The sequence below is a fragment of the Aegilops tauschii genome, chromosome 2, assembly GCF_002575655.3.
Source record: "Aegilops tauschii subsp. strangulata cultivar AL8/78 chromosome 2, Aet v6.0, whole genome shotgun sequence".
Taxonomy (NCBI): Eukaryota; Viridiplantae; Streptophyta; class Magnoliopsida; order Poales; family Poaceae; genus Aegilops; species Aegilops tauschii.
This window is the reverse complement of record NC_053036.3, coordinates 322,808,777-322,833,230: the sequence shown is the minus strand read 5'-3', so window position 1 is coordinate 322,833,230 and position 24,454 is coordinate 322,808,777. Positions and strand designations below refer to the sequence as shown.

General features: G+C 49.6%; 1 protein-coding gene across 1 annotated transcript; it reads right to left on the bottom strand.

The window, feature by feature from the left end:
• Window positions 1-419: 419 nt before the first annotated feature.
• Window positions 420-1,199, bottom strand: LOC141040984 (uncharacterized). The gene has a single exon (XM_073507093.1). It carries the CDS (start codon window positions 1,197-1,199, stop codon window positions 420-422), a length of 780 nt encoding a protein of 259 aa, XP_073363194.1.
• Between the last annotated feature and the right edge of the window lie 23,255 nt (window positions 1,200-24,454).

The window sequence follows — 24,454 nt, the reverse complement described above, 5'->3', positions numbered from 1 at the left end:
TGCAGCGCGAGAGAGCCCTCCAGGATGTTACAGCCGCGGATGAAAGCTGTTTGGGTATGGCTAATGATACGTTGAGCAATCGGGACAAGACGGGTGGTGGTAGCTTTGGAACAAATCTTAAACGGAACGTTAATAAGCGCGATAGGCCTAAATTGACGGATGTTATCCGCACCTGCCACCTTAGGGATAAGCGAAAGGATCCCAAAATTGAGCCGAGATATATCTACCGTCCCACGCATAAAACCGTTACACACCTCGAACACTAGCCCCTGCAGGATCGATCAAAAGTGTTTGAACATGGCCACGGGCCACCCGTCCGGGCCAGGCGCTGTATCAGTTTTCATGCTCCTAAGAGCCGCATCGATCTCCTCGGGAAAAAAGGCGAGCCCCAGCTCCTCATTTTCCCTATCGGAGATGAGCTAGGAAGGGTCCCATAGGTCAGCGCGCACCCCAGCTCGCTGCTCCTCGCTCGTCCCCATCAGTTGGACGTAGAAGTCGTAAACGTGGTGCACTATGTTCGCCTGCACCAGCAGCAGCCCCTGATCAGACTGCAAGCAAAGGATCGCACATCTACGCCGTCTCCCGTTGGCGTAGGCGTGGAAGTACTTCGTGTTAGCGTCCCCTTTGAGCACCCACTTAAGGCCTCCCCGACGCCTCCAGTACTCCTCTTCCGCGTGAAGCAAGGACTGCACCTGGTTCTCCAACGCATAGCGACGAGCCCATTCTTGTTCAGAAAAAGGCCGCGCATCCACCTGTTGGTCGAGGCGCGCAATCTCGGCTAGGATGCCCTCCCTGAGCGTTCTGTCCTGACGGCCCAAGTTAGCCCCCCAGCCCTTAAGACTGGCCCGAAGGCGGCTCCCTGCCGCGATCCAGAAATCCATCGGGCCCCGCTGGTAGCCCACCTGACTAACACAGGAATTCCACCTCTCCCTGAAGATGGAGTCGAAGTCAGGATTTTTGAACCAAGCCGTTTCGAAGAAAAACCGAGGGCTACACCGAATCCTGTCCTCCCCTGAGGGGAGGATTAGTGGCACGTGGTCCGACCCGATCCTGGTCTCAGCGACGAGCGAGCATAGAGGGTACATCAACTCCCAGTCGGGAGAGATGAACACTCTATCTAGCACTGAACGCACCGGGGCCAACTGTTTGTTCGTCCAAGTATAGCGAGCCCCTGACCTGACCACCTCTCGGATAGCCATGGAGGCGATGGCATTGTTAAACATAGACACCCTTGTCCAGTTAATATTGCAGTTGTTTTTGTCCGCTCCCGAGCGGATTAGATTAAATCACCCTCAACCACGACAGGAATAAGCGAAGAGCTCACCGAGAGCACCTTCGCTTGCAATTCATCCAAAAACTCGGCCGATCGCGCATGATCCGCCGGTCCGTAGACCTGAATCACCACCAGCTCCCTCTGAGACTGGCGTTGGCGAATGTGGCCGGCAAGGAAAAAGGTGCCCACATCCCATGCTAGCACCTCATAAACTGCTTGGTCAAAGCCAAGAAGCATGTCCCCTGAGTGCCCAAACGCAGCTAGGTGGTTCCAGATGAACCTCTCCAGGGGATCGATAGCAAGCAACTCATGATGACGAAAGTCTAGCTTCATGGTCTCCTGCAAGGCTACAATATCTACTCCCTCCCTCCGCATATACTCCTTCAGCTGGGATCGACGACCCGCGTGGCCGAACCCACGGATATTCCAAAAGATAGCCCGCATCTAAATAATCCTATTACGAAGGCGGATGCCTCGCGAGGACACCGCTTTGGCCACATGCCTCACCTTGGCCCTACAAGGCGAGGGAGGGGGGCAACCCCTGTTGCCAGAACCGCCTCATCAGGCCGAATCACAAGTGCTTGAGAGGCCCCTGCCTCTTGCACCAGCTGATCCGCGCGCGCTGCAGCCACTACTGCGATCGCCGCTTGCGCCTGCTCTGTTGCTCGCAACAGAGGTAACAGCTCGCGCGTGCCCCCAAGGCATGACGCGTCCACCCCACTCTCCTCCAACACCTCACTAAGATGATCATCGGAAAATAAGTTCAGAATCGTAAAGCGCGGGGAAGGGTTACCTGAGATCTTGAGATTCTTCTGAGCCTGGATGAGTCGAGCCCTCTGCATCGCTGGCAGGCTCGCCTTGGCACCCCTGGAGCGTGAGCTGGAGTGAGCCGGAGAAGCGGCCACCGCCTTGGACCGCTTGGCCTGCACGATCGGTGCCGCCTTTGATGCCTCCTGGAACAGGACATCACCGATGGGTTGCGCAAGGGGGCAGGCGAGCGCCATCACCATCTGGCGCGGAGTTGGCGGCGCACCCAGCTGCTCCATGGGCCTGATTCCCTCCGTGACCACCTTGCACCCCGCCAGCTTCTTGGCTTGCCGCACGGAGCCGCTCTTGCTGCCACCCTGCCCACCCGAGGCCGATGACTTGGCCAAGGATGGGAGGATGGTGCTAGCCGACAGCACCAGCGGCGTGCGCTCCCCCACTGGCATGCCCGTGTCGCAGGACGCCGTCATCCCCTTGTCGAGCAAGGCCGCCGAAGGGGAGGACGCCATCCCCAGGTTGGAGCCGTACTGATTTGCCACCTCCACCTCCATCGCCATCGCCGCAACCGAGTCGTGAGCCTGTCGCGTATGGGCCGCCGGAGAGCCCGCGCCCCTGATGCCGAGCTTCTCCCAGGCCGCAGTGTCAATGGAGTCATCATCCATGCTTGCGTCGTGGTCCTTGTCGTGTCCCTTGTCTTGAGGCTTTGTCTTTATCATTGTTGTCCGGGCTCTTGTTCTTGCTTGGAGGAGGGGGAGGAGGTAGCGCCGGAGCCCCACGACGGGGTGGATCGAGCTCCAGCTCGAGCTTGATGAGGAAACCTTCCCCGTTGAACTAGATCTGGACCGATACCCGCATCTTCTCAGGCTTGCGGCAGGCAAAGCGCATCCGCACCGGGCCGGAACGGATCAAAGTCAGCTCATCCACCACCAGTGGTCTACCCAGCATCGTCAGCCCCGCCATCAGCCTGTCCACCTTGCGGTCCCTGGGAGGGATGCCACAAAGCTTCACCCACACCTCTGTCATGGTTTCCGCTTTAGGCGCGTCGGCCACGGCATCGCGGATGAGGACGGTGATGTTGTTGATGGAGAGAAACAGCTTGCCGCAGCGGGTTGCCATGCGCGGCATGGCGGGATCTGGGAAGACCACCGAGAAACTGTCGGCGTCGATTTGGGCCACCTGCCAGTCCCACGCGTCTTCAAACAGGTGCGGCAGCTCCACCTCCAAAAGTTCTCCAATCAACTCCAATGCGCTGACCCAGACAAATGTGTGTTTTGTCCTTCTTTGTTTGTTTGGGTCAGCCGCCTGTTTGTCGTCCGTTCCTTTTGTGTTTGGATCGGCCGTGCACCCAACGCGCGGACGCATTTTCGCCCTCGCGGGTGGCCTGCCGTGTTTTTTCAAACATAATTCAGACAAAATACAAACATCATACATAGTTTCACAACCAAACGAATATATCATAGTTTACAAGCCAAATCAATATATTATATTTACAAGCCAAATAAAAATTAAATTGTCTCAAATACGTCTAAAAAATATACATCTATCGGTTGTCAACGTGGGCCCATATATGCTCAACCAAATTATTTTGCAGCCGAATGTGAGTTTCTCAATCACGCATTTGATGATGAAATTGGGTGAATTGTGCAAGCGTTGCCGCTCCTCCATGCTCAGGCACGATATTGTCACACTGAAACTGAAACCCTTGGTCGTACAAACGTTCCGGGCGCTTATCCTCTACGATCATATTGTGCATGATAACACAAGCAGTCATCACCTCCCACAACTTCTTGGTGCTCCATGTTCTAGCAGGATAACGAATGATGCCCCATCGAGATTGCAGAACACCGAAGGCACGCTCACTCTCTTGCGCTTGGGCAAATCTCTTCCTCTTCTCTCCTATACGGTTGGAGATTTGTCTTCACCAAAGTATTCCACTGAGGATAGATACCGTCAGCTAGATAGTATCCTTTGTTGTAGTTGTGGCCATTGGTGTTAACATTGACCGCCGGGAAGTTGCTTTCGTCAAGCCTTGCAAACACCGAAGAACATTGAAGCACGTTGATATCATTGTGAGATCCGGCCATGCCGAAGAATGAGTGCCAAATCCAGAGATCTTGGAGCCATGACCTCAAGTATGAAGGTGCAAGCTTTGACATGGCCCCTATACCGCCCCTGCCAAGCAAAAGGGCAGTTCTTCCACTGCCAGTCCATACAATCTATGCTACCAAACATTCCCGAAAAGTCTCTGCTGGCATTCATCGCCAACAAGCGGGTTGTATTTGCAGCATTTGGCTCTCTTAAGTACTCGGGGCCAGACACTGCTATCACAGCCTTGCAGAACCTACACATGGACTCTGGGCATGTGGACTTGCTCATACGGACATACACATCAATGAGATCACTGGGAACTCCGTATGCAAGCATCTGAATAGCTGCATTGCATTTTTGATACTGATAAGAGGAGAAGCCAATCTTTCCAAGGGCATCCTCCTTGCACTCGAAATACTTATCGTATGCAACCACCCCCTACCGGATACGTTTGAAAACATGCCTAGAGATACGGAAACTACCCCGGAATAGGTGATGTTTCAAGAGCGGGTTGGGTGTCTCAAAATAGTCCTTCCAGAGAAGGAAATGGCCGCTCTCTCGGTTGCGATCCAACGCCGGAGTGTGCCCCGGGATCGAGCCACGGAACAATGGCCGCTGCCTAGTAAGGTAGTCATGGACGACCAACACAGCAACCACAATCTCCTCATCGTCGGGTGAAGAATCATCCGAGTCGCAATTTCTTTTTGGAAAAAGAACTCGTCGACGGAGTCCATATGTACCTTGCAGGCAAACCGTCAAACAACTTGCGGGTGTCATCGAAGAAGCTGGCCGGTGAAGAGCCACACGCCTCCCCTGGAGTAGGTAGCCGGCCTAGCGGCGTCCGGAGAGCACGGCGGTGTCAGACGAGCGAGGTCGCCGCGCTTTTTTTTGCTTCAGGCAGGGCCGGGGGCACGAGGGCGAGGTGGTGCTGGCGGCGACGTCGGGGAAGTTGTGGCGGTGCGACGAGCCGGTGTTAGCGGCAATGTTGGAAGGTGGCATGTTGCAGGGGAGCTATGTGGGCACGGACGGCTAGCATGGGCACCGGAACTGGGCGGCGGCGGCGACAGGGTGGGGCGGCACAAGGTGTGCTGGATGCCGATGGGAGGAAGAGAATGACCTATGTGCCATCGACTAACGGGTCAAGGGGAGGAGTAGGCGGGCGTCGCGCGCATCCGCCTCGTGCTCGCGCCGACGCAAATGATGCTCAAATTTTGGCTGGAAGGATCGCTCGCCGGACGAAAAACGGATGCATGTTTGTTTGGGTCGGCGTGTTGGGCTGACATTTTTGTATGTCTGGATCCAAACTAAAAAATTGTCGGGCGCGTTGGAGTTGCTTTTAGGCTCAATTTGGCTGCAACTCTGGGAGTTGCCAGCCAGTGAGAGTCAGGGTGCAGAGATTTATAGCATCAAATAATGCACGTCATATCATATGGCATCGATTGATGGATGGCAACCCGTGGGATCCGGAAGATATATTGAGGTTGACATCTCGGTTGATCCATCCTGTGGCGACTGTATGGAACAGATAGTCTGACGTTACGCCGCTCTTACGGTACCCCACCGATGCAATCTGCATTTTCCATTACCTCCTAGCATGTAACTTAAATATAGAGGCAAGAGCACTAGAGACCCAAAAACTTGCGGTGGATGTGATGGTTTAGTCCATAAACTTGCAAAAGGTGATCAACTCATCCACAAACTTGCAAAATATGTGATGGTTTAGTCCACAGCCAATCAGAGCCGGACAATTGGCGCCCAGCTAGCTGCTGCGTGGCACACCTGGTCGGACCGGTTGTTTTGCGGAAAACCCCTCAACGTTTGTGAAAGTGATGCCCGCGGTCCCTGTTTCCCATGTCACTTTATCCCTGTCCAAATCCCTAGCTCTCTCCTATTTTCCCCTTTCCCCTGTCCAAATCCTGACGGCGAGAGAATGAGAGCGTCCAATCCTGGCGGCGGCGGCGAGAAGCGGAGCGGTGGCTTACGATCCCATGGAGTAGGCGTCGACGCCGACAGGTTCCTGGGCAGCGGCGGGCCTGGAGAACCTAGCGCCAGGGTCACTGCAGTTCTTGACTTCGGTGGCAAGAAGGTAAGTACAGAAATCCCAGGAATAATGAACTGCAGTTCTTGACTTAGTACAAGGCCTTGACTTGAATTGCTCATCATTTTTCCAGGAGTGGGCTGGGGAAAGGGATGGCAGAGCCAAGTCAGTGATTAAGGATCTAGCCATGAAGAATATGGAGTTGGAGGCCGGGGTTAAAGTACTTGAAGCTGAAAAGAGAGCAATTGTGAAGATGCAGAAGGAAAGAGAGCAATTTTGTGATAATATTTTTTGTTTTGGAGCTCTTGTGTGTGTTGGCCTGTTTGCCATTCTGATAGCTGTCATTCTTAGCAAGTAGGGTGTTTTTAGTGTGCTGAGACATGCTGATGTAGTAGTGACCAAATGAAGAAATGATGAACTGGAATTGTTTTTCAGAGAATTGAATTTGTGATGATGATGAAATAGATTTTCAGAGAATTGAAATTGTGCATTGTACCAAAATTCAGATAGTTGCAGCAAAAGTCAGATAATGTAAGCAAATTTCAGTTAACTTAACTGTAAGCAAAATTCAGATCAAGCAAATTTTAGTTAACTTAACAGTACAAAAAAATCCAGATAATGCAAATTTCAGTTAAATTAAATTAAGTTCAGACCACTTTATTTGGAAGGGGCCCATGGATCTTCAGGTAGTACAGTTTGGAATGTTTGCATATTTGGCAGAATCTGAGGAGCGGGTACATTCTATTTTTGGATGTCACATGGGCACGACATGGGCAGAAAAGAGGCAAGACACAACTGATGGCAACACTGTAACATAGGCCATAAACTACTTCTTCAGTTCAACACAGCAACATAACTTAGGCCAACATCTTCAGTTCAACATAGCAACATAGGCCATAACTTAGATAACAACAGTTCAACATAGGCCATAACTTATAACAGCAGCAGCTCAAAATAGTTGTTAACTTATATGCCAATATATAGATTAGCATACCTAACTACTTCTTCACTTCTCCCTTCTTCAGCTGCAGACATCTTCACTGCTTCTTCACTTCTTCATCTGTTGCAGGCGGATGGAGCAGCGCACTGGCTCTTTCTTCATATCCATCTTCACTGCCCCCTTCTTCTTCTTTTGCTCTGGCTCTGGCTCCTTCACCTCTTCTTCTTCTTCGACCTTCACGTCTTCTGGCAGGAGCTCGACGTCCGGCAGCAGCTCGACGTCGATGGGCATGTTTCTGCCACCCTCAACGGCGACCGGCGCAACTAGCACAACCTCTTCCTCATCCTGTCGTCGTCAGTGACGACAACAACCTCTGTCAGGTCGTCGTCAGAGGCGTAGTCCGCAGGGTCGACTGGAGCAGGCATCGCGAGAACGACGCCGACGGCGTCCGCAGGGTCGCCGTCGAGGGGGACCGGGGCCAGAGAGGTGGTGGAGCAGTACATCCACCACCTAGCTCGCTGGTATGGATCCACGCTGAGCGTGGCCTCCCGCATTGCCCAGACGAGGAAGGACGGTGGCGGCACCTTAGCGTGGCTTCTGGGGAAGGCACGCGCCTTCTCGCCGTCCGTCAGCTGCTTGGCCAAGCTGCGGGCGTGACTGAGCACGAGCTTTGCGCTCGGAAACAAGCTACAGACCTCTCTGATCTGCGCACGGAACGATGGGTCGTTGCCGGCCAGATCCTCCAGTGTGAGCTTCCAGGGCTCGATGTTCGCCATGGCGGCGGTGGCCGGCGGTGGTGAGTTGGGAGTGGAGTGGGGAGTGGAGGCGACGCGGTCGGCGGGTGGGCAGTGGTGAGTGGGGAGTGGTGGGCGGCGCGGTGGGTGGGTGGGTTTTATTGATGCGGTGGGTGGGAACGCGGACTGTCCAGAGTGGAGTGGGCGAGTGGGAGTGGGTGTCTGTGTGAAGAGTACAAGTAAGTTTGTGCACCTAGCACTAACAAGCTCCTACTCTTACCGCACTGGCATTGCACTCTACTTCTCTAACCACAGGTCCTGGGTTTGAGACCAGGCCAAACATTTTTTTAATTTTTTTTAATTTTGGGCGTTTCAGTTCACCCAAATTCAGTAAAATGGAGCAAATGTGGTTCATCAGCATATTCAGTTAGTTCATTTAGTTAGTAAAATGCACATGCACATGACAGCAATTTCAGTAATATTCAGCTGCACATGACAGCATTAGCTCATGACAGCAATTTCAGTAAAATTCAGCAAATGCCCATGACAGCATTCAGCAAATTCAGTAAAATCAACAAGTTACAAGATGCCTCAGGTGCAAAAATCAACAAGTTACAAATTTATGCCCCTAAAAAGTTCACCCATGAACTAATACCAAGATACAGTTCATCACTGAACTTGCAACAACAACAAAGGACAAAATTCATGCATCAGGTGCTGCATTCAGATCTGGAATCACCATAGGTCTGTCATCTCCACACAACAACCATAAAAAGCCTCTCCCTGCTTCACCTGCAGATGTTCCTGCAACTGAAGATGCTGCATTTCTTCCTCTGCCCCTCCCTGCACTTGAAGATCCTCCAGCTGATGCATGGCTTCCTCTGCCCCTCCCTGCACCTGAAGTTGTGCCAGTTGCTGCATTTCTTCCTCTGCCCCTCCCTGCACCTGAAGTTGTGCCAGTTGCTGCATTTCTTCCTCTGCCCCTCCCTGCACCTGAAGGTGTGCCAGCTGTTGCATTTTCTCTTTTTCCTCTGCTAGCAGGTTGTGAGCCTTCTCCTCTTTCAGTTCTCCCAATGTTCATCTGTGTTGTGACTGTTGGCTGGGGAATTGAAGCAGCAGCAGCTGCAACAAATGCTGATTGTTCTGGTAGGGGGCCATGAAACCTTTGTGGAGCCCTGTGAGATCTCTCCCTCCTGGCCATGCTTGAAACCATGCTGTCTGGCAACCTGCTTGGATCCATGCTTGGGTTTGCCAAGTGAGGAAAAATGTTCTGCACAACAAATAAATGCAAGAAGTAAGCCCTGTGAGATGAGTTATGAGATGAGCAAAGAAGTACAGAAAGATTTATGTAAAATGCAAGAAATAAGTTATGTACTTCTACAAATGTTGGATCATCATAGTCCTCATCTTCTATTGGATCTCTAGGTCCCATTTGAGCTTCCTGGTATTTGTAGTGTCCCTTCCTGTTGTGATCAGGTCTGCCACATATGGAGCAGTGCATTTTCACTCCATTTTTGTTTAGCACTCTAACACCACCTTTCATCTTTTCCTCTGGTGTCTTTTTCCTGTTTTTTTGGGCCTTCCTAGTTGTTTAGTGAAGATAGGTGGATACACTTTATCCCCATCCATCTTCTCCCACATTTCAGGGTCTCTAAGAGGCATCAGATTGTATCCATAGGCTTTCAAATATGTTTGGACAGAGTAGCGCTCATGGACCATTTCCTCTGGATCAATCCTCTCTTCTCTCATACATACAACTCCATGGCTACAAGGTATTCCTGACAGCTGCCATGTACCACAGCCACACCTGAACAAGGCAAGGTCCACATTGTAGCTGTTAGGACCTGACTGCACCTTGAACAGTTCCTGTCCAGCACCTTGAACATGACAGTTAGCTGCATATTCAATATTCTTTTCAAGCTTTTTGAGAATCTTGGGACAGATTCTATGTCCTGTCCATTTTTCAATTGCTTCTCTTTGTTTGCTCTGCATTCTGTGCATAAGCTTGTAGGAAATGTTTTCTAACATTGAAAGCACTGCCATCTCCCTAGCATCCAAGATGTAACTGTTGAAAACTTCAGAATTGTTGTTCAACACTATGTCACATTTAGGAAACTCACTGAAGAATGCTTTCACCCATGTCTTTGGATTCAATCTCTCAGTCCAATTAAAAGCTGCAGCACTATGTTCATCCATCTTCTGACAATTTGCTCTCCATTTCTGCTTGCTAGTAGATCTTGCTGTGGCCCATAAGTCTTGTTTCAGCACTTCTCCTTTGTGCTTCTCATGAAAGTTTTGATATATGTGCCTCACACAAAACCTGTGTTCTGCATCTGGCCACACTTTTATCACTGCATTTATTAATCCCTTCTGCTTGTCAGTCATGATTGTGAAAGGTGAAGTGTTTACGATATTAGGATCATCTCTAAGAGTGGTCAAAAACCATTCCCAAGCACTAGTACACTCAACTTCAACCCAACCCATGGCCAGAGGGAAAATGCAGTCATTAGGATCTATGCCAACAGCAGTCAGCAACACCCCTTTGTACTTTGTCTTCATATGACACCCATCAACAAATATAATAGGCCTGCATCCTTGAAGCCAACCTCTTTTGCAAGCATCATAAGACCAATACACTGATTTCAAACATTTCCTGCCCATTGAGCACTGTTCATTTGGCACAACATGAGTAGACACAAGGAATGTGGAGCCAGGGTTACATGTCCTCAGTTCCTGACCATAGTCCCACAACTTACTAAAACGTTCATCCTCATCCCCATGAATTATCTTCAGAGCTTGTTTCCTAGCCCTAGCTAACTTCCATCTGTTGACAGTAATGTGAAGCTCCTTTGTAACCTTCCTTGAAAATGTGCCAAGGCCCATCTTTTGGTCATCCCTGAATTCATCAATGAAAATTTTTGTAAGGAAACTGGCTGTCAGTGCTTTCAACTCCCATGCCTTCTGGCACTTGTGGTCTGCAGCATAAACCTTTATCACAAAGCCTCCTGTCCTATTGTCCAATCCAGCTTTAAGAAGCCATGGACAACCAGGCTTGCACACTGCCTCCAATCTGGTTTTTTCATTCTTTATCTTCTTGATCTCAACTCTATTCCTTATTGAATATGCATTCAGAGCTTGCCTTAGTTGCTTGACATCTGCAAAGACCATGCCTACTCTGAATATAGGAGAGTCCATGTCCACCTTTGCATTGAAAGCACTGAACTTGTATTTCAGGTTATCTTCTTCTTCTCTTGACAAATCAAGGTCCTCATCCTCAAGTACATATTCAGGCTCATCATCAATCTCTTCTGGTTCCTCTTCATCCACAACAAAATCAATGTACTCATCAAAGAGATCATCATCTCCCTCATCAATGCTGAAGTCACTATCACTAAAGTCTGAATCTGTCAATTCTCCTACTGTCTCTGCTTGCTCTGAAAATGCAATTTGCAAGTTTGCACTTGATATCTCTGCTGCTTGAACTGAAACTTCCATGTGCTGACTTCCACTAGCTGCTTGCTCAGAGAGAATAATTTCAACCAATGATCTGGACACTGAGCTGGGCATTGTATATATGACATCATGCCTGCAAATCTGAATAAAGTCTGAATGGTCAATCAATATCTCCAGCACCTTATGCACTGCACTTGCTATGATCATGCACTGGACATCAACATCTCCTCTAATTGGCACCAGCCCTTCTGACAATAGCCACCCAGGCCTACACCAATAGATGTGGTGCTCCCACACAGGATAACTCAACCATTGCAGATGCTTCTCAATAAATGAATATGAGAAATTAGCAGCAGAGCAATAATCCAAAATCTCCACACTAGCACTTGCATACTCCAGGTTGCTACTTGGTCCACAAAAAATGCCATTATGCTCAATTTGCAAAGTGAAGAATGTAGATTCCACAGCCATGCCCATTGCTGCATCACACACTGCACAACAAATTTAGAGCACTACAATGATCAGCAATATTCACACCATTTAAATATTCAGAATTGTCAACATTATTCAGAGCATGATCAGCATGAAAATATTTCAGACGTCTCAACATTATTCAGAGCATTATCCAGAACCTCACATTTTCCTACCCAAATTTCAGATATGTTACCCCAAAACCCCAACTTTATGGCCCAAAACCCCAACTTTAACATTATTCAGAGCACAATCTTAAGAATCAACATGTTTGGGACAAACTTCAACATTACAACCAGTACAGCTCTAAAACCAAAACTTACTGAGTGCAGATAATCATCTTTCCTAGCAAAATTACTGAACTTTATGACCCAAAACATCAACTTTAGAGCCCTAAACCCCTACTTTCCTCTGCTCCAACAACATAAACCCTAGCAACCGAACCGAATGTCTAACCCGGCAACAACCACTCCGCAGAAACCTTCAAATCTACCCCGGCGACCAACCCCGGCGAGTAAGAGTGGCGATCAACCCCGGCGACCAACCCTGAGAAGGAGGCCGGGCCTTACCGTAATCTGGCGGAAATGCGCCCGGTTGGCGGACGAAGCCGACGGACTCCGGTGGCTCCATGGCCGCCGCGATGGCCGACGACGTCGCCGCACTCGCTGACGTCAGGGAACGGGGGCGCCGCCGTCGCTCCCGCAACAGAGGAAGAGCCGAACTGAATGGATCCCGACCAGGGGCCGCATCATTAAATAACCAGGGGCTAAGGAAACAGGGACCGCGGGCATCATTTTCACAAACGTTGAGGAGTTTTCCGCAAAACAGCCGGTCCGACCAGGTGTGCCACGCAGCAGCCAGCTGGGCGCCAATTGTCCGGCTCTGATTGGCTGTGGACTAAACCATCACATACTTTGCAAGTTTGTGGATGAGTTGATCACCTTTTGCAAGTTTATGGACTAAACCATCACATCCAATGCAAGTTTCTGGGTCTCTAGTGCTCTTGCCTCTTAAATATACGTATGAGTATACGTCACATCCCACACGCATACGCAATACGCAATGATACAACATTTCTTTTAAAATATACGCACCTCGCTTGAGACATTTAGGGAAACTCCAATTGGGCGACCCATTTCGTCTGCGGCCGTCCGTTTGGGTCGGCGCGGACAAAAAAGCCGGCCCAACGCGCCGACCCAAACGGACGCGCGTCCGCTTTCGTCCGCCTGCCGACCCATTCCCGGCCCATTTTTTAGCCTGATTTGTGTCGGCGCGGACACAAGACGGCGCGCGCGCTCGCCCTCTTTCCTCACCGGGCCCGCTGGTCGGTGGCACATTGGATTCACACCCTCGCCCGCCTGCTACGTCGCCGACGCCGCCGGCCATTTTTTTAGATAAAAATGGATACATAGATAGTTCTAGCGTACACAGATAAAAGAAAAAGACCACTACTCGTCGCTTTCTGACTCCGACTCGGTAATGTCCTCCTCCGACGTCTGAATGTAGGCGTCAGCAAGCTGCTCGTCTTCAAAGTCCCAACCCAACGTTTCTCGTAGCTTCAGTTTCAATTGAGCTGCATGCTTCCGCGAACGCTTGTCCTCCCGATAGGCGGCTCGCTCCCTCCTCCTCTCGTCCCTCTCCAACCTCATTTGCTTGTAGAACTGGCGCTCGTCGACGATGTCCTGCGGGAAGCCTCCGTGCCACACCGCCAAGGCTTCCACGTCCTTCTCCGCGATGGCGAGGCGACGATGCCGCCGCCGGTGGACACGACGATCCTCGTCGGTGAAAAGCCGCGGGAGAGGCGCCAGATCCTGCGCCCGCTGGCTCGACACGTTGGGAAAATCCATATCCCGACGAGGCCTCAGGAGGCGCCACGCCGCCGCGTCGTGCGCGCGGGCCGCCTCCTCTGCGGTGTCGAAGGTGCCGAGGATGAGACGTTTCTCGCGAAACCAGATCTCGGAGAAGAAGGCGCCGGAGGGGGCGCTCGCGGACTCCGCGAAAATCCGAAGCGCCCAGGCGGCGGATCGACATGGTGGCGCAGAGGCGGCGAGAGTGGGCGGCGGACAGAGTGTGGAGGGAGCGCCTTCTTTATAACGAGCGCCGGCCGCGGCGCGCGCGCGAACCTTTCCCGCGCGCTGGAGCGCCAAAACCAACGCACGCTAGGCCGCTTTCCCCCCGCGCGCGAACCTTTCCCGCGCGCTGGAGCGCCAAAACCAGAGCAACGGCATATGATCTAAAACGCGCGCGGTCATGAAATGGGTCGGCCCGTTGGACGCACTGCCGACCGAAAACTAAAAGAGGACGGACGGCGGGCGGCCGACCCAAACGGACAAAAAGTGGAAAAAAACGCCGTCCGTTTGGGTCGGCTCGTTGGAGTTGCTCTTATAGACAAATATGTATACAGAAGCGCTGCAGCGTATGTGTGCAGTTTTTTTTTATAAAATACAAAAATATTTGTGGACACACAACGTTGATTGTAACTGTTGTGAACTATACTTACTCTATACAGCCTGTGACATTACAAGCACATGCTTAATTGTACGGGCCTGGCATTTCTTACGCGGTGGCCTGGTCGGTCTGTACGTACCGTAGATGCGATCAAGGTACTACCTATAGCTCATTACTGCACGTACGTACACGATGTAGCAGCAGACAGATAGGATCTGATGTATAGAAATATACATATAATCATATCATATACGGCTATTAATCATGGCTGTCAGTGCATGCAAGTACATATCCTTGCTAACCACTGCAGCCAATTAGCACATCGCGCGTACGTACATACAAAGCAGCCGCGTAGTAGCAGTAGTAGATTAGACAATAGACATACGGCACGCGTGCGAGCGTGCATGGAGTACGCACCACGTACGAGCCTGACAGTTGCAGCTCCTCGGTTGATCTCTGCCCAAAGTTTTAGGGCAAGGATCGTTCGATATGGCAGGCACATCACCGCTAACACTTCGACTTTTAGGGCGTGTTTGGTTGCCCGCATTAGGCCCAACCTGCCCCGTGTGGGAAGAAAGTGATCCGTTTGGCTGCCTGCTTTTACTGTGCGGCCCGCATCGCACGGAACTTAAAGCACGTCCAGGCCAGGCCCAGGGAAAACGCCCGAGTCGGCAGTAGCTCGTGAGCCTGGCTCGTGCGAGGCAGGGGAGGACGACGCGCTTCTCCCCTCGTGCGAGCAGGGGAGATGGCGCGAGCTCGCCCGCGTCGCCGAAAAATCGGCGGGAGGATTTCGGCTCACCTCCCACCGAGTCCACCCCTATTTAGCCCCTCCCTCACCGCCACAACTCCCGCCACCATTCTCCCTCCGTTCGAGCTTTCCCGCCGACGTGCATCGGCACCGACGAGTAGGTAAGCGGCACATCTTCATCGGCCGGCGGGCCACGGCGTCGGCACTCCTTCACCTGTCGGCGTTGATCTTCCACGACCGTCCCCCCCCCTCGTCCTCAAGCTGCAGCCATGGCCTGTGTGAGTTCAATCCCCTTTCTCTCTGTTCCTTCTAGCTAGATCTGAGCTGTAGCTAGGGTTTGATCTAGATGCATGGTTGATTAGTGGTCTGATATGTGAGCTGCTATGGTTGATTGCTATGCTGCGGTTGCAATTTGTGGTAGGGCTAGATGTTCAAGCATGTGGTAGGCTAGATTAGTAGTAGAGTTTGAAGTTGAACCTTGTGCTTGTGTTGAATCATGCTTAGATCTGTGATTTGTAGCTATTGGTTGTCCATTTGTAGCATGTTGTTTGTTGTAGTTGTATGATCCTGCTCATAGATTGTCCGGTCTGCTTGGTATGATAGTGATGAAGCATGTGCTTACTATGATAGTGATGAACCATGTACATGTATGCTTCTCCTTTCATGGATTGTCCGATATGTTGTGTGCTATGCTTACTGTCAATGCATGCTACGATTGTAGGACATGACCACGCAGACGCAAGATCTTAATCAGGCCCTTGTCGTGTCCGACAGCCAGTTTGCTCCATCGCCTATGTCCCAGATGGCACCTGATTCAGAGGTGTTCGCCTCTGATTCCCTCTATGTGCCAGTAGTGCTCGTTGAGCCAACTACTGTTGCTGCCGTTGCACTCAAGCTAGCAGCAGCAAAGGCAAAGAAGGATGGTAGGTCGAACAACATGAAGGTGCAGCCGTTCATGTCCACGTTCGTGCTGAACAAGATGTGTGAGCTCATCTCTAGTGGAGTTAGGACTGACAAGGGCTTCAAGGAGGTGCACTTGAACACCGTTGCGAAGCAGGTGTTCGAGTTATGTGGGCAAGAGGTGTCTGTCACCCAGGTGTACAACCACCTGAGGAAGTGGAGAAGTCGATGGATCCAAGTGTGCAGGCTGAGAGACCTTAGCGGTGCTTCATGGGATGAGAACACTTGCTCCATAGTTCGGGAGACAGAGCACTACGCCGGCCATGTCGCGGTTAGCTCACAACCCTCTTCCTTTTCATAATATCCACCATTGCCTACTCCTAATCGCAACTTACTGTGACGCCTGGATAGTTAAGCTACAGTAACCATCTACTAATGATGCCACGTCACCACGATTACTGTTGTTAGTTTCACGATGATTTAAATTTCATTCCGAAATCAAATTCAAAATCTAGTCAAACGGTAAAAGTTTTGAAAAGTCAAATCTAAAATGTTCAAGGTGTAGCAAATAAATCATAGATGATTATGGTGGTGGATCCAAATTAACATACAATGTTTAAATGCACTAGATAATAGGAACAGTCGCTGAAACAATTATTTAAACGTCTCTTAAATAATTAAATTATTGAAAACTACTTTTTATAACTAGAAGAAGAATAATTGTGGCAGTGGCATAATTACATCTACTAAATTAGAAACAACTTTTGTATTTTATTAAAACTAAAATAAATAGAAACTAAGTTAGAAAGGAAAAATAGATAAAAGGAAAAGGCACAAAATAGAGAACACAAAAAGGGAACCCCCCACTGGGCCAACCGGCCCAGCTAGCCAACCGATCGGCCCAGCCGCCCCCTCTCTGGCCTTCAAGGCCACCTACCCAAACCCTAACCCCTCACCCGATCCCACTTCCCCCACTCCCCTCCCACGTCCCACTCCTCACTCTGCCTCCCTCCCCGATCCAAATAGGGATCGGGGGCACCGAAGCCGGCGCCCCATCGCGAGCCCCCGACCTCGCCTCTGCCCCGTCGGCAGCCGGCGCCCCCTTCGCTCGACGCCGCAGCCCGTCGCCCCGCCACCTCGCCGCCCCGTCCATGACCGTGCCGTCGCTGGACCCCGCCCGGAGCTACCTCGACCCCGCCTCCCCGACGTCGCGTCGCCGGACCGCCCGTCTTCGTCCTCCTCCACGACCGGCCTCCTCATGCCTCGCCGCCCCGCTTCTCTTCAACGCCGGTGAGGCCATCGGCCTCCTGCTCCCCTGCACTCCATCATCGATCCGACCACCGCGCCGGCGCACGCCCCTGACCACCGCCCCGTACGCGCACCAACCGCGCTCACCGCAGTCTCATCCCGCCCGGCGTGCCGTCGCGCGCGCCCGCAGCCGCGCCGAGCCACACCCGCCGTGCTGCTCCTCTCCGTTGTGCTTGCATCTGCCGTGGCCCGCACCGCCGCAACCTCCCCTGCTGCCTCCGCCGCCTGCCTCACGCTCCACCCCGCGGCAGACGCCCTGCTCCGCCTACCCCGCCGCCGGCCTCGACCATGGCCTCGCCGGGGCCAGGTCCGGCCACCGCGCCCCTGCCCCTCCCCTGTGCGCGATCGTGCACAGGAGGGAGGTGGCCTGACCCACTTACAGGTGGGGCCCTTCCCCTGTAAATCAGATAAAAAGAAAAGAGTAGAGAAAACAAAAATGGAAAATAAAAGAAATAGTAAAGTGAATTAATTAATTAATTAGTAATAAAATTTGTTTAATTAATTAATTAACCTTGCTTAATTTGACCTGATTAACTAGGTTAGGTGTTTAAGCCTATTTTAGTTAAACTGTGACTATGAAAGTGGGTCATGCATGTCAGTTGACCAGTCAAACACCATGTTGACTGCTGACATCTTGCTGATGTCATGCTGATGCAGTAAACCTATTTTTGAAATAAACTAAATCTATTGATTACAAAAATGTAATAAAACTTTGAAAATTAATATAAAATAAACCGTACTTTGGATGAAAATACTTTGTACATGAAAGTTGCTCAAAACGACGAGACGAAACCGGATACGCAGCCCGTTCGTCCGGCACACACCCCTAGCATATCGAACACGCAATTTTCCCCCTCCGGTACATCTGTCCGAAAACGCAAAACACCGGGGATACTTTCCCGGATGTTTCCCCCCTTCGCCGGTATCACCTCTTACCGCGTTAGGGCACACCTAACACCGCTGTTTGCTTTGTCATGCATCGTTATGCATCTGTTTGCATTGTATTCATTGTTTCTTCCCCCTCTTCTCTCCGGTAGACTACGAGACCGACGCCACTGCTGGTGCCCCGTCCGACTACGCTGTTGACGACCCCTCCTTCTTGCCAGAGCAACCAGGCAAGCCCCCCCTTGATCACCAGATATCGCCTATTCCTTCTCTCTACTTCTTGCACTACAGTAGTGTAGCATGTTACTGCTTTCGGTTAATCCTATTCAGATGCATAGCCTGTCATTGTTGCTACAGTTGTTACCTTTACCTGCAATCCTAAATGCTTAGTATAGGATGCTAGTATTCCATCAGTGGCCCTACACTCTTGTCCGTCTGCCATGCTATACTACTGGGCCATGATCACTTCGGGAGGTGATCACGGGCATATGCTATATACTTTATATTGTTACATTACTTATGATACTGTTCGGAGATGGGGGCTGAAGGGGCAGGTGGCTCCATCCCGGTAGAGGTGGGCCTGGGTTCCCAATGGCCCCCGACTGTTACTTTGTGGCGGAGCGACAGGGCAGGTTGAGACCACCTAGGAGAGAGGTGGGCCTGGCCCTGGTCGGCGTCCGCTGTTACTTCATAATAACACGCTTAACGAGATCTTGGTATTTGATTTGAGTTGGATCGTTGACCTTATACGCACTAACCGCCACGTGGGACAAGATATGGGCAACCGGCGTCGTGGTATCAGCCGAAGCTCTTTTTGACGTCAGCGACTGAGCGGCGCGCGCGACATTGGACCGTAAGCTCGCGCTTGTATCAAGGGGGCTAGGTCTGCTTCCGGTCGTGTACGCAACGAGAAGGTGTGCAATGGGCAATGGGCCCAGACCCCTGCGCGCATAGGATTTAGACCGGCGTGCTGACCTCTCTGTTGAGCCTAGGTGGGGTTGCGACGTGTTGATCTCCCGAGGCCGGACATGACCCAGGAAAGTGTGCCTGGCCAGAGGGATCGAGCGTGTCGGGTAATGTGGTGCACCCCTGCAGGGAAGTTGATCTATTCGAATAGCCGTTTCCACGGTAACAGGCGACCCGGAGTTGTACCTTGACCTTATGACAACTAGAACCGGATACTTAATAAAACACACCCTTTCAAGTGCCAGATACAACCCGGTGATCACTCTCTCACAGGGCGACGAGGAGGGGATCGTCGGGTAGGATTATGCTATGCGATGATACTTGGTGAACTTACCATCTACTCTCTTCTACATGCTGCAAGATGGAGGCTGCCAGAAGCGTAATCTTCGACAGGACTAGCTATCCCCCCCTTATTCTGGCATTCTGCAGTTCAGTCCACCGATATTGCCCCTTTACACAAATATCCATGCATATGTAGTGTAGATCCTTGCTTGCGAGTATTTTGGATGAGTACTCACGGTTGCTTTTCCCCCTCTTTTCCCCCTTTCCTTTCCTCTCGGTTGTCGCAACCAGATGCTGGAGCCCAGGAGCCAGACGCCACCGTCGACGACGACTCCTACTACACCGGAGGTGCCTACTACTATGTGCAGGCCGCTGACGACGACCAGGAGTAGTTTAGGAGGATCCCAGGCAGGAGGCCTGCGCCTCTTTCGATCTGTATCCCAGTTTGTGCTAGCCTTCTTATGGCAACTTTTTTAACTTATGTCTGTACTCAGATATTGTTGCTTCCGCTAACTCGTCTATTATCGAGCACTTGTATTCAAGCCCTTGAGGCCCCTGGCTTGTATTATGATGGTTGTATGACTTATTTTATTTTTAGAGTTGTGTTGTGATATCTTCCCGTGAGTCCCTGATCTTGATCGTACACGTTTGTGTGTATGATTAGTGTATGATTGAATCGGGGGAGTCACACTAACAACACTTGTGTTTCATTCTTAGGACCACCCAAGGGACACTGAGTTCCTCAATGTACCCATACAGAACTACAACCAGATGCAGCACATCTTCTCCTTCGGGCTGGCAACTGGGAAGCATGCCATGGGCTCGGGGGAGCCTCTTGGTTCTCCCATGCCGGACTTCCCTGGGACCCCGGACGTCGAGGTCCTCGATGGCCCTGACAAGCCCACTGCAAAGCCCTTCGACAAGCCATTTGACCCCGTCCATGATAGGAAGAGGAAGAGAGGAGGCCTGATGGAGGAGGAGATCAATGTCTTCTGCAGCATGACTGAGGCGGTGAAGGAGGTGGCAACAGCCATCAGGGAGTGCAAGCCCCTGTATGGCGCTGTCATGACCCAGGGTGGCTTCAGCAACGAGGCTCTCATGGCAGCTCTCAGCCACCTGCTTGACAACAAGGCTCAGGGTGTTGGGGTTCGTTGCCATGGCCAACGCTCGCAGGGTGTTGTGGCTCAGGAGCTGGCTGGGCAAGCACTATTACTAGAGTAGTGCTGCCTGTGAGCGTGCATGATTCCCGACGGCGATGGCAGTGGCGACGACGGCGACGATGACGATGACGACGTACATTTTGTGTAGCTAGGGCTCAAAAACTATTTGATGGTCTGTATATTTTGGTGAGGTGGTATATACTAACCCCTCACGCTGATGGTGAACTTGCGGTGGTAGGACGACACCCTCTTTTGGATGTGGTGGTAGGTTAACACCAAGGTAGTGCTAGGTAGAACTTGCTATGTCGTATGATCATGCATGCTTTACTTCTCTTCTGCTCCATTGTTGTTTGTGTGCTACTTTACTTGCTACTTGTGTGCTCCATTGATTTGCTGCTTCAACTCTTGCTCTTGTGCATTGCTAGGGCAAGTGGTATGCCGTGTTCATCGGTAAGGTCCCAGGGGTTTATAGTTCATGGGAAGAGGCCAGTGCACAAGTGGCATCGTATAGCAACAGCACCCATAAAGGGTTCAAGACTAGGCAGGCAGCAGAACAAGCTTACTCCGAGTGGGTGCAAAAGCACGACAGCACTGTTGACAGTCGCAAGGTTGGAGGTGTCAAGGTGGATCGTCAGTTTGGGCTGAAGCTGAAGAACTTCATCATCTTCGCACAGTTCATCGCTATTGCTGTGTTGTGGCGTTGGTGTGCTAGGTGTAGGTAAGCTCACCAACTAGGGTACAAGGTAAGCACAACATGTACGCTGTATGCAACCAAACGCCGCGTTTATGTGCCGCTCGGGCCAATGCAGGCAACCAAACAAAGTGCACTTGGGTATTACCTAATGCAGGGACACTTGATGCAGGCAACCAAACAACTGGCAGATGGCGTATTAAGGCCTGTTTTTGCTCAACCAGGCTGGTTTGAGAAGTGTATGCGATGCAGGCCTTGTAGCAAACGGCAACCAAACACGCCCTTACTGACCGGCTTCATGTTCAGGAATTTGACAGACACCATGGAGATTTAAGAAAGTTCATGACTAATTACCGACACATTTAGTTACGAGACATTCCCTATTTATTTATTTATTGATAATCAATATTATGATATATTTATAGTAGCGAATTGTACATGGTAAAGAAATATGAGCTGACTACATCGATTAAAAAATAAAGTCTAAAAGAAACTAGTAAATCTTCGGGATTTTCAAACTTTTTCTTCTTCCATGAAACAAATCTTGTACTTATCTGAAGGCAATCCTAGAAAATAACAAAGGTATCAAAACAAAGATCGTAAATATCAATGATGGTTCTTCCGTGGTTTTAATTTGAGCCTTAATGCCAAGGCTATGATGCACGTACGCAGCCATTAAAGTAATCAACCAACACCGGCAAGAGTACCAACACTGGTATTCTAGGGACAAAAAAACAACCAGGTTGACGTCGCTGGGAGCCAAGAGTGTGAATCACCATTGTCGAGGATGTAGCCGTTGGGACAGATATTGCAAGCACAATCTTCCTCGTGGCGACCAAAAGAAAAAAAATCCAAAATCGATCTGGCGAAGCAAGATCTAGAGGACCATACCTAGATAAAATAAATTTTCCAACACCATCGTTGACGTCGCCCGTCGTCGAACGGAGAGCCAAAAATTATTCATTGTAGACGATGCAATCTCCAACGAAAAAGAAGACGGCTACCAAAACCCTAAACCAATCTAATGAAAACACTACTATTATTAAGAACTCTACTCATAGATCGGGTTCCACACCCCTCCTGACGCCGGCGGACACCGGCCGGAGGAGGGGGAATCGGTCTATGGTGGAGACGGAGGTGCTGGCGGTGGCCGCTAGGTTCATAGGAGGATATCTTGAGCGAGACTCCACATATGGGTCGGCCCATCGACGCGCGACATGATCGCTCGCCAGGCGCGACCTCGTTCGCTTTCAATTGACCGTCGACTTTTGAAAAAAAGTAGGAAAACCAAAAAACTGTGAACGATCGAAAAATGCGAATTCAAAAAAGTTCATGGATTTGAAAATATTCACAAAATACAAAAAAATCACCAATTCCAAAAATTCATCATTTAGAAAAAAACACGAATTTGGAAAATAAGCACAAAATTGAAAAAAGTTCATGAGTTCCAAAAAAGTTCATCGATTTTGCAAACAAAAACGAGGATTTTGAAAAAACGTTCAGGGATTTGAAAATATATTCTGTGATTTTGAAATAAAAAATCATGAATTTTAAAAAAGTTCATTGATTTTGAAAAACAAAATTGCGATACAAAAACAGTTCATGGATTTAGAAAAAAATCATGGAATTGAAAAAAATCTTCAAAAAAATTGAAAAATTCATCGATTTTGTGGAAAAAGTTCAGAATTCGGAAACAGTTCACAAGATTTTGAAAAAGGTTTTTAGATTTTGACAAAAATAAAGGTCATAGTTTTGAAGAAAATATTTACTTTGAAAAAAGTTCAACAAATAGAGAAATGTTCAATAATTTTTAAAAAAAATCATGATTTTTGAAAAGATTCTCGTAAATTGAAGAAAGTTTCGAATTTCTAAAAAAATCACTTATTTTAAAAAGGAAAAAGAAAAGCTAAAAAAGGAAATGAAAATGGAAAAATAAATATAAAAGTAAAGAAAAGAAAAACCTGAACAAAACTAGTGCAATAAAAACCTAAATGAATTATTTTTTACGGGAAGCTTCCCAAAACCAGTAGGGAGCTTCTCACAGAACAAGCATCCGTATATGGGCCAGCCCACTAAAAATATGTTGAAGGGGCTTGGGTGTGCGCGGTTTGCAGCTTTGCGTGTAATAGGCACTACATGCACGGAATAGGATTCAACGTGCAACTAGACTGAATAGAAAAGAGAGTGGGCTAAATATAAGCCTATGAAGTGAATATGGGCTTCACATTCTTCTGTACATACAAGTAAGTAAACAGCCCCTGCGTCCAGATCGAGTGGATGGTTACCTCCACCGGTAAACCATGTGAAAATCAATGTTGACGCGGCGGTCTCTAGGCATGGAGGATTTGGAGCTGGTGGAGCAGTATCTAGAGACCAAGGGGGCTCCTTCATGGGTGCATCTACTCTATTCGTTCCCCACCTGGATGATCCGGCTACCCTAGAGGTGTTAGCTGTGAGGGAAGCCATGGCTCTTGCTGTGGATTTGTATGTACAACACATCTTCATTGCCTCGGACTGTAAAGTAATCGTGGAGGAAATCGAGAAGGGGAGCTCGACTATATATGGAGTTGTCATTACAGAAATTCAAGAACGTTCTTCAGTTTTTATCTCTAGTATTTTTAGTCATGAGTTTAGAACCTCGAATGTGGAGGCTCACAATCTCGCAAAGCATGGTCTTAGTTTAGGGGTTGGTCGCCATGTTTGGTTAGGCCAACCAGGAGATCTTCTTTTCGTCCTTGTAAACGTTGTGACCTCTTAATAAAGCTTGCGAATTTGTCTCAAAAAAAGTAAACGGCCCCAAATACTATTCTTCGCTCATAGCGCCCTTTAAAGGCTAAATCTTACGCAGCCCACGCCACTGCCCTTCAAGCTTCCGCGGTCTTCGAGCCTGGGCCAGTCATGGGAAGCTTCTAAAAGCTTTTGGCCCGGGTGTTTTATTTTTCCTTTTTCTGCCCTTATTACTTGCTTTTTGTTCGTTTTTCGTTTTCACTCGGTTTTGTTTTATTTAATAAAACTTTTCAAAAGTTTGAACTTATTAAAATTCATGAAGAATTTAAAATTTGTGAACTTTTTCCAGATTCATGAACTTTTTAAAGTTCGTGAACATTTTTTATATTCATGAACTTATTCCAATGCTTGAACTTTTGCAAATTTATGAACCTTTTTTTATCATTTCATGATCTTTTTCAAATTCATCAACATTTTTTCAAATTCATGAACTTCTTTGAATTCGTGAACATTTTTTAATTTTCCATTTTTCAAATTCATGTTTTTTCCAAAAGGTAAACAGTCATGCGAGGGGAGT

Bases quoted from the DNA above. Each gene is read 5' to 3' on its own strand.
- LOC141040984 (XM_073507093.1), bottom strand. From the start codon at position 1,199: ATGGCTATCCGAGAGGTGGTCAGGTCAGGGGCTCGCTATACTTGGACG.